This window comes from Echiichthys vipera, assembly GCF_963691815.1.
Source record: "Echiichthys vipera genome assembly, chromosome: 12".
Taxonomy (NCBI): Eukaryota; Metazoa; Chordata; class Actinopteri; order Perciformes; family Trachinidae; genus Echiichthys; species Echiichthys vipera.
In genome coordinates, this window is record NC_139837.1 from 22,936,603 (window position 1) to 22,951,587 (window position 14,985).

Genomic DNA, 14,985 nt, shown 5'->3' on the forward strand with positions numbered 1-14,985 from the left:
AAAATCCTTCGCTTTTACAGGATGAATACGGGCATTTCCCCTCTTTAACGACCCGAGAGGGAGATCCAACAGGTAACTACAAATACAACGGTCTTTCATGTTATTGTCAGCCCGGGGATATTAGCCGGTATGAGTACACTTGTTCGCTCCCGACCATCCATTTTAACAAGAGAGGACCTGCTTCAGCTCTTAGCATGCTAGCTGGCTGTGCTAACGTTATTTGGCTTGACTTCAATGAAACTCTCGTTAGCTTGAGGCTAGCACTGTTAGCTTTATTTGAAGCGAGCTGTCATGGCGCCTACAAATTGAGTATATCAGTATAGCTAAACGATTTAAACACGCTACCGCAACCGTTCAGCCGCACAGTCTTGTATTTACTTGTGTGTGCATTCGCCTGTTTGCTTTAATCGTGTCGTTTGTAGCATGGCTGCGTCTAGGGTTTTTTGGTGGCGGCTGTGGCTATTTGCTGGAATGCGCCGTTAATGGCTGACTGTAGCAATGACAAGAGATGCGGTTGTTCGGTCTGGGATAATGCTTGATCCGCGACTGGGATCCATGAGATTCCCACATCGTGGCTTTCGCTTCAGATAATAGTCGGGGCCATCGTTTTAGTGGAATACATGACACTGCAACTGCTGGTTAAATAGGTCATTTTTACGTTAACCACCAGACCACGTTAACGTATTTAGTTGACTTTAGAGTGACTGAGCCTAGCGTGACTATAACTTTAACTCGACAGTCGTCTTGCCGTCACATCTCTACCCACAGCCGGGTAAGACAGATGTCTGCTCGACGTTCCTGCTATTAAAATGAAGGTTTTTGTTGCCAGTGTGCACAAGATTGCTGAATAAATACTGCATATAAATATTATTATAATTATACTATAAACATTGCGACTTGGTGCTGCTCATTGGGGAATTGCTGGGTCTCTGTAAACCATAAATAAGTCACAGAGTGGTTTAGACCTTCTCTTTATGAAAGGTACCAACGTTAGTGTTAAGCTACTTAACAATACATTGTCAATTTAAACCATAATGTACCATGTTTCAGCTGAAGTGGGGGGTCACATTCAATTAAACGTATTCGCTCCACAATAAGCTCCGACCTGTCAGCTGCTTCCATTTCCGCGGCTTTTCTAGACGGAGATGCGGTGGTTTACGCTGCACAGCTATTGCCACCCACTCATTGGGCATTCGCTGCATGCTGGCGGAGCCTGCAGCCAGCCTCCTGCAGTCTCCGTGCCGCTGTAGCCACAGTCTGCAGCTAGCAGTTAGCGTGGCCCTTTTCTTCCAGGAGAAAGCCAACTTAGAAATTGTCGCGGTAAGAGGTTTCTCCGCCCTGTGTTTTTTTGTTTGTGTGCATGGATGTAAATCAAGAATGGGTTTGACTTTACCTCGTTCACATTAGTTATGATCAACGTCTGGATTTCACTGAGGAATCATTTTACTATGCAGAGGTAACGTTATTGTTGCTTCCGACTTTTGCTCAGTCGAGTAGCTCTACTTTCTAATTAAAAGCATCCAAAAACTACACGACTAGAACATTCCGTGACAGGTGCAGTTTTCTCCGTCGCCTCCAAGCTCTCTCTGTTCATGGTCCGCTGGAGCCAGTGAGGGCCATTTTGTATAAATGTGTAACGTTATGCTCCTAGGATTCATATCCCAGAATGCCATTTTACAAACTGACAAAATGAAGATCAACAAAAATTGATTGCATGATTTGTTAATGTTTTCTGATCGAATCTTTGGAATAATAAAAACGTTTCTACCCTGTCCTGTAGCTCAGTAAGCCTGGAGGGGGTTAGATGGGATGGACAGCAAAGGTAGCTCCCTGCCTTCAATGCCCGAACCAGCCAATCCGATCAGCATGAAGCAGCCACCAGAGTCCCTCAGTGTACGGAAAAGTGGGGGGGACATGAGCAGCGACCCTACTCTATTAATGGACAAAGCTGCTGCCCAGCTGGCCGCCACACTACAAGACGGCGTCCTTCAGAAGATGGCTAGCCACAGTCACAACAACCACAGCCACGAGAGACTCAAAGACCTCACCTCCCGTGTGCTGAATGGGGACCAAGACGCACTGCCCATGCTTTGTGCTCCGGAGCCCCCTATGCTCAAAGGTGCTGAGGCCCCTGCTACGAACGGCACCCATCAGCACAATTGCACTCCTCATATTGAACCTGAACTGAAGGTGACGATACCCCAGGTGGTCGAGCAGCCGCTGTTTGAGCCATGCTGCGCCAACGGAACTAGTTTGGCCACCGAAGGTACTATAACTGTACCAGGGAAGAGACAGGCCTCAAAGAAAAGGAAGGGGGGACCGCACAAGCCAAACCTAAGTTCCTCTGCCATCCCTGTTGAGCCACTTGACCAAAAGAATGCTATAGATGGAACTGGATCAGCTGATGAGGTTTTTACTTTTCTTCCTACTTTTTGAGAAACAAAGGATGAATATTTTTTAAGCGAGAACTTCTGCTTGTCTTGACCTGATACTAGTTTAAAGACAAACATGAACCTAATAATATACTAGAGATATGCTGACGGATAAAAAGATCATAATTGTGACTTCCTCCTACAGACAGCTGTGAAACAGGGATATAAAGTTTGTTCAATCTGACCTGTCGATTTTGAAAATATGCTCACACATTAATGCTCTATGGATGGAAACCTAAATTCACAGCTGCAGAAACTTTGATTCCATGCCTTGTATATGTATAATTGATAGCCAATATTTCCTTGTAGTAGTTATGCATATGTGTATGATATGGTATGTGGGAAAATCCTGGATTTTAAGAAGGTAAAAGGTGACTGAACCTGGATTAGTTTCTATCTTTATTGAATAACCAAATTTTTTTTCTCTCTCTTCTCCAGCCTGATCGCGTCCCAGAGATGACTGAGGCGGACACGCAAGACTCCCCTCTGCAGATCCGTTTTACTGTTGGTGATTTGGTCTGGACCAAGGTGTCAGGATACCCCTGGTGGCCTTGCATGGTGACCACAGACCCAGATGTCAACAATCACATCAAACCGAAACAGAAAGGTGAGATAGTCTGCCACCTGCATCTGTTTAACTTTGTTTTAAGTGATGTGTTGAAAAGTTGATGTCAGTATTTTTAGACCATTATGTATTTAATGTATTTCTTCTTTGTTTCCTTTTTTTTTAGCAGTCAACAGCCGGTCAGGGCTCCATTACCATGTGCAGTACTTTGGAGACGCCCCGGAGAGAGGCTACATCATTGAGAAGAACATGGTGTCCTTCACTGGGGAGGATCAATACGAGGAGCTCAACCAGGGCAACAAACAGCCCAACTCACGTGTCATCCACAAAAAGGTAAATCAGCTTCTTCTTCTGTGTGACGCTCCTACATATTGGCCTGTAGAGGATGTGTTGTGCTGTTGTTCAGAAAGACTTTGCACAGACGGTCTTGCAACATTAAAACATTGCACTTCCCTAAAATGTTTTATACAAAGTTCTCTCTCGTCAAGTGTATTCCACATGAGAATCAGACAATTTAAAAAACCTCCAGCTCAAGCTTTTTCAGAAGCTCAATCCCATCTTATGAGCAGCCAACCGAGTCACATTTTCAGTCTGTTTCCTCAACACCAACAAACAAGAAAGGAATAATGTTTACAACACATAAATCTGTGCAGGTACTTTTTTTCCATGTTGGTTATCTAGTACACACACACACACACACACACACACACCTCTGTCACATGCTGCCGCTAATAAAGTATATAATCTTGCCTTTAGATTGCCCAGAGTGTAAAACAATATTTGTCTTAATTCTCTTGGTAGCAACACATGGTCCCAAAATTATTTCAACATTACCACTTGTGTCTTTTGTAACTTTTCGTATAACCTTGCTATTTTTCTCCCTACGTCATGTAGACGGCTCCTTCTGTGCCCCGCAAACTTCAGGCTCAGTGGAACATGGGCGTTATTCAGGCCAAGGAGGCCTTCAGCATGTCACTAGATGAGCGCATAGTGAACTTCGCATTTCTGTATGACGACGATGGGCCTCACTTGAACCCCGGCATTCTGGAGAAGTTGAAGCCACAGCAGGGCACAGAGATGGACCTGGAAATGGAGTCTAGACTTAGCCAAAATCTGCTGGTGGTCCCCACCAACGTCCCCACAGCCGCCCCTCAGTCCCAAGACAGCACTTCAACAGGGAAAAAGACACTCGCACCCAGAGCAAAACTCTGCTGGCAAAGAAGGGGTGAAGGCCATCTAAATAATTTCCTGTCTAAAAAGCAATTGAATGGCACAGTTTCTTCCGAAGAGATGCATCATCCACAGCCACCCTCCCAGGTTAGGATAACTCGCTAACATGTATCATCAGAGTAAACCTTGTGTCATGCATCTTTTTTATTATTATTTTCGTGCTGACACGGGATCGTGTGGAAATCAAACACTGGAAAATACATTTGATCCACTCAGAAGTCTGATTTTACACTGCTGCTGTTAGGCTTTAGGAATGGAGTCATTAACCCACAACCAAATCCATATTTAAACCTTGCAATATCAACTGAAATGTATAAACTCTGTAAAGAAATCAAGGTGTGAAAATACTTTGAAATAGGTGTAGAACCCTGATAATATGATGGTCATAGGAAGCTGTAAGCCTTTTTTAGGAGGCGACATTTAATACATCTGGTTGTTTTCATTGTAGGATCCCACCACTTTTGCACCAGATATTCAGGCTGAATCAGTCATACCTCAGAAGAAGAAGAGGAGGAGACCCAGACAGGCGCAGTCTGCCACAAAGACAGTGAGGAGAAGGAAAAAATCTGCCGTGGACAACATTTCTGACCCCGTGAAGAAAAGGAAACCAAAGCTTGTTTCTTTGACAGATGAAATTTCAGAACCGGTCTCGCTTCCAGTTTCAGTTCCAGGTTGGTTGAAAGTTGAAACCCAGGCAGGGTTGGTTGAATCTGGCTTTGGCTGGTATGCATTTCCCAGAGCTGTGGAGTCTCCGGCTTTAAATTGCCACATGTGGCTAGTAAAATAGTAAAGTGGTTGGTTTATTGTGGAATTTATTGCTTAATGTGACCAGTAGATTTAAGAATTTCCCCTCCTCATTGTATAAAGAGGGTACATTTTTCTTGTGAGACTGCTAAATCTAAGTAAGCCTTTTCCACTTCCATAATGTACTTTGCTATCTGTGTTGCTTTTTAATGTTATCGCATAACACTAAATCACCAATTTGCACGGATAATCCTATTTTAACAGCCATTGGAAGCATATATCGTACTATTTATGAAGCATAGAAATTGGTTAAAATGATACTTAGTACCTCTACAGTTAATCAGCAAAAATGGGTTTTTACATGCATCTAAAAGCTGCCTGAAAATGGTGTCAGCATTTTCTGTTCTAACCATAAGCAGCAGATAAAAATGTCTGAAGTTGGAACCAATTTAGGGTGTTTGACATTTTTAATATTTGTTTTGTTTTTAGTTAAGAGGCAAAGAAAGAAGGCGCCTAAAAGGCCACCAACCGATGCTCCGTCAGACAAGGTTGTGCAGCCAAGAAAGAGACGTAAAACAAGCAAAGACGCTGAAATACAGGTGGGATTGAGGAGGACCTTTAGTGTGAAATTATTTAGAGTAAGCATCTAACAAAAAGCAATGTTTGAGATGATGCAGCAAGATTTTTTTGAACTTTGTAAAAAGATGTTGATTTTCTCACAAACCTTCCCAGGCCTCGACTTCAGACGGAACAGACAAAAAGCAGAGAAGAAGAAGAAAAACTGTCAAAGACGTTACAGAAACCAAGAAGAGACAGACCAAGTCCAAAGCTCTCCTCCCTGGTAAATCATCTTCTCACTCTGTATTGAATAACATGATCAGACTTCTCTTTTTAAAATTCACACCGGAAAACCTCTGCGATTTGCTCGCTCTTGACTCCACAACATCATCTTATGAGCCCCGCAGGACTTTTGTTTTCATTGTTTTGTTTTTTCAGAAGACGCAGAGAAACCAAAGCGTAGAAGGAAAAGGAAGCAGGCTGGAGACAACCATACGGTGCCCTCCAAGGCAAAGAAGAGGCGGACCTCCCCGTGTCCTGATCCTGAGGTGAGCGGGGATAACCTCAGATCAGCCGGAGATTTACTCGTAAACCTCGAGAGCCGCTAATCTCAAACGGGTTAAATTTTGCAGTTTGATGTTGCTAAAGGGTTGTTTTAAGATTAAGCCCATCGGACACTTATTTTCTATTCAAATAATAAAGTATAGGGAACCGGCCAATTTTCCACTTTTGTTTAGCAGAACTCACATTGGCAGTTTTGATTAGTTTCCTTTGTCACTCAGGTCTGTTGGAAATAAATGGACTTTAGCTGATTGTTAATCGTTATGCAGATGGTGTGAATGTGTATGGCTATAGAATTCCTGTGAATATCAATTGTCTCATTAATTTAAAATTCCACCATACACTGTTATTCTGCAGGGCTCTGGGAGTGAAGGCCGTCCCGATTCTCCCAGTGACAGCTTGGACGAGACAAAGAAGGGCGAAAGGAAGAAAGAGTTTGTCTGTCAGGTAGGTCTGCCTCTTCAGTGTTTTACTCTCCTTATTTCAAATGTGTGACATTTTTTGGGAAAATGCTGCTTCACTTGTCTCTAAATTTAAAAAAGATAGAATCTCTGCTCTGAACTGCCTCAATCTCTGCATATGTTTTGATCTCTGTGTATTTTTTCCCTGCAGATGTGTGAGCAGGCAGGAGAGGACTTGGTCCCCTGTGAAGGCCAGTGTTACGGGATGTTTCACCTCCACTGTCTGGGTCTGACATTCAAACCCGACGAGAAGTTGCTGTGTCAGGAGTGCAGCACAGGTGAGAAGGTTCATACTTTGCCCAGGAGATTGGTCTTTAGGGGGAAAAAACCTTTTCTCTCTCTTATACCTCTTTTGGACCAAGACATTTTGAGGGCCGGTGCCAAATACTGAACCGGTTCTTCCTGTTTCCACAGCCAGAGAACCGGCTCTCGGTCAGGAACACTGGTTCCAGAGCGGCACCAACTCTTTGCTGGTCTAGAACCGGCACAACTTCTTGCGTGCTTTAAAAAATGTTGTGATTTTAGAATCTGTATATTTTATTCGGTTTTCTTTTTTTTTGTCAAAATAACAATTTTTCTAAAGAGACATGTCTTCTTTAGTGTGCATAATCAACAGAGAAACACGGTTTAAGTTAAGTTTATTCAAACTTATGCACAATAATTATACACAGTTCCTTTCAGAAAATTAAAGAAATATTAACAACTTGTCAAGCAAACATAAACATGTACATGTCTGGTGTAACGGCAGTTTTCATACAACACAGCTCCAGCTGCAGTCACTGGAGTCTGACATTACCTGTAAAGACATAAATGTATCATTCATTTTAACTGCAATGCAATCAATTGCAGGTATACTCTGCTAGGTAAGGCTAGCTAGCACTAACGTTAGCTTCTGAGAATGTTTCCAAGTGGAACAAACAGTGAACCAGCACCAGCCCAGTACTACAACTAGGTCTGGGTTGGTTGAAAAGGGGTATTGTCTCTAAATGGAGCGCTCAAAGCAGTTCAGCGTATTTGAGGAATTTGTCTTGCATGATTCTTGCAATTTTTGGGTTGTACCCACATAGTTGAATGTACTTGTTGTAAGTAGTTTTGGATAAAGGTTTCAGCTAAATAGATGTAATGTCTGGAACTATATTTTAATAGACCTTCTGCCTCAGTTTGTGACTGCAGCATAACTCACTTAGAAGGCTGCTGGGGTAAAAATGTCCACTAAGTAGGTCTCTTGTTCACAAACAGAAATTACTTTTTTATTTTATTTTATGTATTTTCTAATGGAGTCATGAAATCATCTACAATATATTTGGAGAATGGTGAATCATAGCTTTCTATTATCTTGGAAAAGACAACATTGTATTATGAGTTAAACCCTGATTCCCCCCCACACACACACACAGACAGTGAGAGTTGGTAGTAGTTGTTGCAGTAAATTTTTTTTTTTTTGTGATAACAGAAATAACATTTGTATTTATTGCTGTTTCTCCTCCTTTCAGGAATTCACTCGTGTTTTAACTGTAAGCAGTCGGACGGTGAGGTGCGTCGCTGCCACGTCCCACACTGCGGCAAGTTTTACCACGAGGCGTGCATCCGCCTCAACCCCCTCACTGTGTTCGATAACAAGGGCTTCCGCTGTCCACTCCACACCTGCCTGAGCTGCCACTACGGCTGCCGCACCAAGCAGAAGTTCACTAAAGGTCTGCAACACTGGAGATGCCGCTTTTGGGAGGCACTCTTAATCTGAGACTGGGGGGGCTGGAGGGTCAAATGCATTAGTTGCTTAAGTTTAAGAATCCCTATTTTCATATATATATATATATATATATATATATATATATATATATATATATATATATACTGCATAAGCATAATTTGACGTCTCTCGCACTCTGTACTGTAGGTAGGTTGATGCGCTGTCTGCGCTGCCCTGTCGCATACCACATTGGTGACTTGTGTGTGGCTGCGGGCAGTGAGATGCTCACCAACACCGCCATCATCTGCACCAACCACTTCAACGCCAAGAAGGGCTACAGCCACCACAGTCACGTCAACGTCAGCTGGTGCTTCGTCTGCTCCAAAGGTTTGCCATTTCTCCTCTCTTGTCAACACGGTGTTACCAAGAGAGTTGGTATTTAACATCCTTATAAACTGTGGCTGGGCGTGAGGTATTGATTCCTCGATTACTCGCTGTTAGGAGGGAACTAAAGGGGTGAATGAGGGAACTCAACCTCTTTTCTTGTTGTTTTAACACCACAGCTTAAAGCGCGATGCACAGGAAATATAGCTGTATTTGCAGGGGCATATTTTACAGTTTCTTCCACACATTCAGTGCATATTTAACAGATTTACTGTAGACAGAGAACATTGATGCGGCGCGATAGTCGAACGTGCGTCTGCTATTAACAAGCTCACTTTCTTTAAAGGGTAGTAAGGAAATAGTTTTGGCACAACCAACTGCCCTGGTGGAGCTGTAGCTGGGCAGATGTTAATTACACAAGCTGCAACTGAGGAAATGCTGAACTGCAGCACTTCCTGAGCATCAGTTTTCAGCTCAAATTCAGCTTTACAGAGACGGCTGTAATTGCATGTGGAAGTTATTAGTGTTAGATGATACTGAAACCCAGAAAGCAAGCAAGCCAGTTGTAGAATTTGTTACGCTCTGAGTGGTAAATGTTTGATGCCAAGTGAGTGAGTGAGTACGTGGCAGTTCTTTTTGGCTGCTGGTCGGACTTAACACTTGCTTATAATTGTGCTTGTTTTATCACGCTTGCACAGATGACTCAACTGTTAATCGGAGCTCTCTTGCAGGCTTTGATGCTGCCTACATAACTAAAGGTTTAAATTGTTCTTGTGCTGCAGGAGGGCGGCTGCTGTGCTGTGAGTCTTGTCCTGCAGCTTTTCACCCTGACTGCCTGAACATCGCCATGCCCGATGGGAGCTGGTTCTGCAACGACTGCCGAGCCGGAAAGAAACCCAAATACAGAGACATCATCTGGGTCAAACTGGGAACATACAGGTGAGAGACACTGAGCTCTTGTGTCCTTGTGTAATGTGACTCCGAATAAATACTCACCCCTGCTCCTTCCCTGTTTTCCTCCTCAGATGGTGGCCTGCAGAGATCCGCCATCCCAGAAACATCCCCACCAACATTCAGCATCTTCGCCACGAGATCGGAGAGTTCCCGGTCTTCTTCTTCGGCTCCAAGGACTACTTTTGGACTCACCAGGGCCGAGTGTTTCCATACATGGAGGGAGACCGGGGCAGCAAGTACCAGAGGACCGGCATCGGCAAAGTCTTCAAGACTGGTAAAGATCTAGATTACTACGTAGGAATACACTTCTAGTTGCCGCTGCTACAGATTATCTTTAAAAATTTGATATCAGGAATTTTTAGCTTCATTTACAGTACAAACTTACATTTTATACAAAAGAAAAAAGATTAAGGCCATCTACAGAAGCATGCATGTTTAGCATTTTTCTATATTTTCAAGTTTGCAGTAGCTTTCAAATTGTGTGCGAATGTTTCCACACATGAGATGAAATGTAACGAGCCTCTACATTGTTTTTTTTTTCCTCAGCTCTGTTGGAGGCTGAATCTCGATTCAAGGAGATAAAAATTAAACGAGAGGCCAAGGAAGCACAAGAGAACAGCCGAAAACCACCACCGTATAAATTTGTCAAGGTGTGAAATCTAAGAGTGCATCTTTGCATTTGTCTCTTTTGTTCAAATGTATTTTTAAAGATACAGCCCCAAGTATCCAGTTAATACAAGTGAAGAGGTTACTCTATTCACTTTACTTGTTACAGTTTTATGGTGTTGATGTCTCCTTTTCTTAACGTCAGATCAACAAACCCTTCGGTAAGGTTCAGGTCTACACCGCAGACATTTCTGAGATCCCAAAGTGTAACTGCAAGCCGACAGACGAGAGGCCGTGTGGGTTTGAGTCAGAGTGTCTGAACCGCATGCTGCAGTACGAGTGCCACCCTCAGGTGTGTCCCAGCGGGGAGCGCTGCTGTAACCAGGACTTCACCAAACGCCTCTACCCAGAAACCAAGATCATCAAGACGCCTGGCAAGGGCTGGGGCCTGATATCTCTCCGAGACATCAAGAAGGTAAGACAAGAGCCTTTTCTGCTGTGAAACAGTCTTTTAGTGGGATCAGCCAGTGTCTCATGTTAATGTGCATACAATCCGGAAACTTTCATCCCTTAGCTATTCATGTTAGCATTATTTTCATTATTGGTTAATTTGTCGATCATTTTCTCGATTAGTTGTTTGGTCTATAAAATGGTTAAAAGAAAATTTGGGTCAGTGTTTTTTTCCCAAAGCCTGAGATGACGTCCTCAAATGTCTTGTTTTGTCCTCAAGACATTTGACAAGTTACCGAACTTAAAGCTATTTAGTTTTCTGGTTAGAAGAGAAAGGCAACCAGAAAATGTTCACTTTTAAGAAGCTGAAATCAGAGAATTGGGACTGTTTTTTTCATAACAAGTAATGACTCAAAACGATTACTGTATTATCAAAATAGTTTTATAGTCGACAACTTAGAGATTAATCGACTTGGTTGTTGCAGCTCTTACTGGCATATACTGTATGTCAGCAGAGAAATAACAAGCTGAACGAGCTGAACTTAACGCACAGGCCTATATGTTGGCACGCAAATTTCACATGTGCACAGATGATGTCAAAGCAAGTCCCATCACAGCCTACTGTACTCCATTGTACACAGCTCACCTATGGTGTAAATATAGCTCAGAAAAACTGAAGAAGCTACAGGTAGCATATAATGATGTGTTTAGGGACTTCCTTAAGCTTCCAAGATGGACAAGTGCAGGATCTTTGTCCCTACCTTTCATGCTGTGTTGGGGAACATATGTGTCAACTTCTATAGTCATTAAAATGAATAATTGCACTTACTGACACTAAACAGTGATACAAGGTACTCCTCTGGGTTGTGGAAACGCTGGAATCGATGCTTGTATGTATTTTAATCTATGTTGTCCTTGTATTTGTATGGTCTTTTAATGTCTTTTACAGAACTTTGTCTGGAGTAAAGTAAACTTGAAATGTTACATTTGGAGTCAAAACTGCTTTTTAGCAGCTCGGTGACCCACAGCACGATGAATTACAGAAAAGAGGATCAGATTATTAAAGTATAGGCACTATTTTCACTTTAACATTAAAGGGTGTGTTTCTCAATCAGTGTCAAAAAAGCCACTTTAAAGCCTCTGGTTTCATTTCTCTGATTTTAATTTTGTAAAACAGAAAAACATCCAATCGGTGTGAGTAGTTTTTTTTTTTTTAAAGGCACTGTTCGCCAGTACTCATGGGCTCGGGGCATTTCTATTCTCAAGACGTCGCTGGTCTGTTTCTCAAACAGGGCGAGTTTGTAAACGAGTACATTGGAGAGCTGATAGATGAGGAGGAGTGCCGGGCCAGGATCAAGTACGCCCAGGAGAACAACATCACGGATTTCTACATGCTCACCATCGACAAGGTTGGTGCCAAAACCGCATGTTGGAACTCTTTTGTTTTGTTTTGTTTTTGCTCCGCTGTGTGTCGGGGTGCTGTCTTCTCTGCAGCACTGCCATTTCTACTGGGAGCGAGATAACTGAATGGTATTGCATTGGGAATGTTGCATTACAGACAACTGTGACATTACAGTAGTCAATACTACAAACCTCCTGCTGACCAGCTGAATCCTTTATATAGATCTGTTAAAGCTAATTATATTAATGGTATAATGTAATAAAACATGACAAAATGTTATTTAGGTGGTAGTAGTGGTATGTAGTGCTACATAAGTTGGTAAAAGAAACTATGGGAATAATTTACAAATTTTAAAGGCTGACGGTGTGTGGCTTGTCACTGTAGAGCATCGGATATCTGCTGAAAAAGAGACCAAACACCATTCAGCTGAACATGATGCCCACGTTGCCATGACACAGACATGGATTAAGTGTTTCTTTTAATTTGGAGGCCCCTTCTCAGAATTTCTTCTTCTTCATGTTCTTAAGGACCGGATCATTGACGCTGGTCCGAAGGGAAACTACTCTCGCTTCATGAACCACAGCTGTCAACCCAACTGTGAGACACAGAAGTGGACGGTGAACGGCGACACGCGCGTCGGCCTGTTTGCGGTCTGTGACATTCCAGAAGGTGAGACTACTTAACAATCTCACTTAGAGCTTTGTTCATGTTTGAATAATAATAAAAGCAAAATAAGAAGTATGGGGACACTTCATCTTTTGAGACTAAATATGTGTATGTAATATGTATTGTATGTATTTCAGGGACCGAGCTGACCTTTAATTACAACCTGGACTGCCTCGGGAATGAGAAGACCGTCTGTCGCTGCGGTGCTCCCAATTGCAGCGGTTTTCTTGGTGATCGGCCTAAGGTGAGCTTTATTTTAAGAGCTGTCGTTTCATTATCAAATTGAAGTTGGATACGTTACCAGAATCATTGAAGAAAGAGTACCATTTGTGGTACATTGATACAAATGCAGGTATGTTTTATTGCTGCATATTTCACTAGGTTTAGTGAAAATAGGTACGCTGACAAGTTAAAACCTCAAAACACAGTAACTGGTGTGGATTCAATATGACATTCATAGTGATAAACGTGTAGTGAGCATTCAGGGGTATTTTTCCTTTTTTTAGGTAACCTGTTTTGAGTAAATCTATTGTTTTCCTTCATATAACTTTTAAGCTTTAGTTTGAATTTATGAATAAATGTAGTATTAGAAGTCCGCCCAGCACTGATTAAATGTATCCCGACCTGGCATTTTTCTGCAGAACTCTAACGGCCACACAGCCGAGCCAAAGGGGAAGAGGTTGAAGAGAAAGTATAAAAGGAGGAAAACCGAGGGAAAGAAGTCTGATGACGATTGTTTCCGCTGCGGGGACGGAGGACAACTGGTGCTCTGTGGCAAGAAGACCTGCACCAAAGCTTATCACCTGTCTTGCCTGAACCTCACCAAGAGACCCTTCGGTAAGAAACGACTGAATTACGACACTGCAGCAGTTAATGAAGAACCAGATATTCACTGCATGCAACTGGAAGGAAAGGAAAGCTTTGTGTTCTTGTGTTATTTGTTTTTTTTTCTGCCTCCACATGTGTTGAGTCCTTATTATCCTTCCGTCCCCTGTTATTGTAGATTTTTAGGGATTATCAATAAGAAATGGAAGGAAAACATTTTGCAAGAAGTATATTCTTCCTGTTAACTGGACCTGAGGCATCTGGCTGACATAAAACACAGATTTATGAACCATTTTTAATTTCAAATGAAATTATTTTAATGTATTTTTCTTCATACTTTGTGATAATTGTCAATTAGTAAGCACATACTTGCTTCAAAGGGATTAACTTTTACGTAAAGTTTGATTATATTTAAAGGTATGTCTCTGTAGATACAAGGCGTAAAACATTTCCATTTATTTCTTTTACGTTCTGGTTTACAGATCGTTATTTCTCCCTTTTTCCAGTGTTTGAGTTTATTTAACCACAGTTGGTTTTGATGCGCTCTAAACTTTGTGTCCGTATCCTTCGTCCTCGCTCCTGCAGGCCGCTGGGATTGCCCCTGGCACCACTGTGACGTCTGCGGAAAAAACTCTGAGGCGTTCTGCCAGCTCTGCCCCAACTCTTTCTGCAAGGCTCACCAGGAGGGGGCGCTGCGTCCCTGGCCCCCCACGGGTCAGCTCTGCTGTCTGGATCACGATGAGCAGGAGGGAACAGGCAACCAGGACCAGGGCATCAACTCGGAGACGAATGCGAAGACGACGACCACCATCGTCGGCCGTCCTAAAGGCTCCAGGAAGGCAGAAGGAGCTGGGGCCAAAACAAAAGGCTCCAAAAGGAAAGCCGCAGAGGCCTAATGGTGACCTTTGACCCCCTCAGAGCCAAAAGGCCAACCTAGACTCTGGTGCCTGCGTCATTCGTTCATGAACAAATATAAAACCCGCGTTAATAATGTCTCCAAGATCACAAAGAAACAAGGCACTGTACATCTTCATCAGGGAAAGGCGATCTCTCAAATGCTCGGCAGCGTCCTCTCGCTCGCCGCTCAAACGTTTCTTATTTTTAAACATTTTCAGGTTTATTTTCCACTCGTCTGCACTGACACGGAACATCTGTGGTAAAGCTCAAAGCAGCAGAGCGAGCGCAGGTCAGGAAACTTAGGACTAGTGGATATGTACTCTCATTCTTCGACCAACCAAACTCTTCTTTTTTCTTTTACTTTTCTTTTTTAATTTAAGAATAACAAAAGAAACCAGTCGGTGTCTGCAGAAAATAACTGAAGCAGCCAGAAGTAAAAGTGAGCGGCAGTGTCACCGTCTGCTGACTTGAATCTCAGTCACCCCCGTCTCTCAACACAGACGACCTTGAACAGCAGAGTTTTATAGCTATATCTATATATATGTATATCAAAAACCAAA

The 14,985-nt window shown here is 42.7% G+C and overlaps 1 protein-coding gene across 1 annotated transcript; it reads left to right on the forward strand.

Annotated features, from left to right (window-relative positions):
* nsd2 (nuclear receptor binding SET domain protein 2) lies at window positions 1–14,429 on the forward strand. Its single transcript, XM_083924620.1, has 22 exons — window positions 1–72; window positions 1,781–2,409; window positions 2,871–3,039; window positions 3,164–3,330; window positions 3,892–4,314; window positions 4,676–4,898; window positions 5,461–5,570; window positions 5,704–5,812; window positions 5,968–6,077; window positions 6,448–6,537; window positions 6,703–6,829; window positions 8,045–8,245; window positions 8,449–8,628; window positions 9,408–9,564; window positions 9,651–9,853; window positions 10,126–10,229; window positions 10,391–10,660; window positions 11,928–12,044; window positions 12,565–12,706; window positions 12,841–12,947; window positions 13,345–13,540; window positions 14,114–14,429. Exons 2-22 carry the CDS (start codon window positions 1,810–1,812, stop codon window positions 14,422–14,424), a joined length of 4,116 nt encoding a protein of 1,371 aa, XP_083780746.1. The 5' UTR covers window positions 1–72; window positions 1,781–1,809; the 3' UTR covers window positions 14,425–14,429.
* The last annotated feature ends 556 nt before the right edge of the window (window positions 14,430–14,985 follow it).

Excerpts from the sequence above, each read along its gene's own strand:
- nsd2 (XM_083924620.1), top strand. The coding sequence starts at position 1,810 with ATGGACAGCAAAGGTAGCTCCCTGCCTTCAATGCCCGAACCAGCCAAT. Across the intron at positions 9,854-10,125 it reads CGGCAAAGTCTTCAAGACTG|CTCTGTTGGAGGCTGAATCT; the intron begins GTAAAGATCTAG and ends TTTTTTCCTCAG. Across the intron at positions 12,707-12,840 it reads GGTCTGTGACATTCCAGAAG|GGACCGAGCTGACCTTTAAT; the intron begins GTGAGACTACTT and ends TATGTATTTCAG.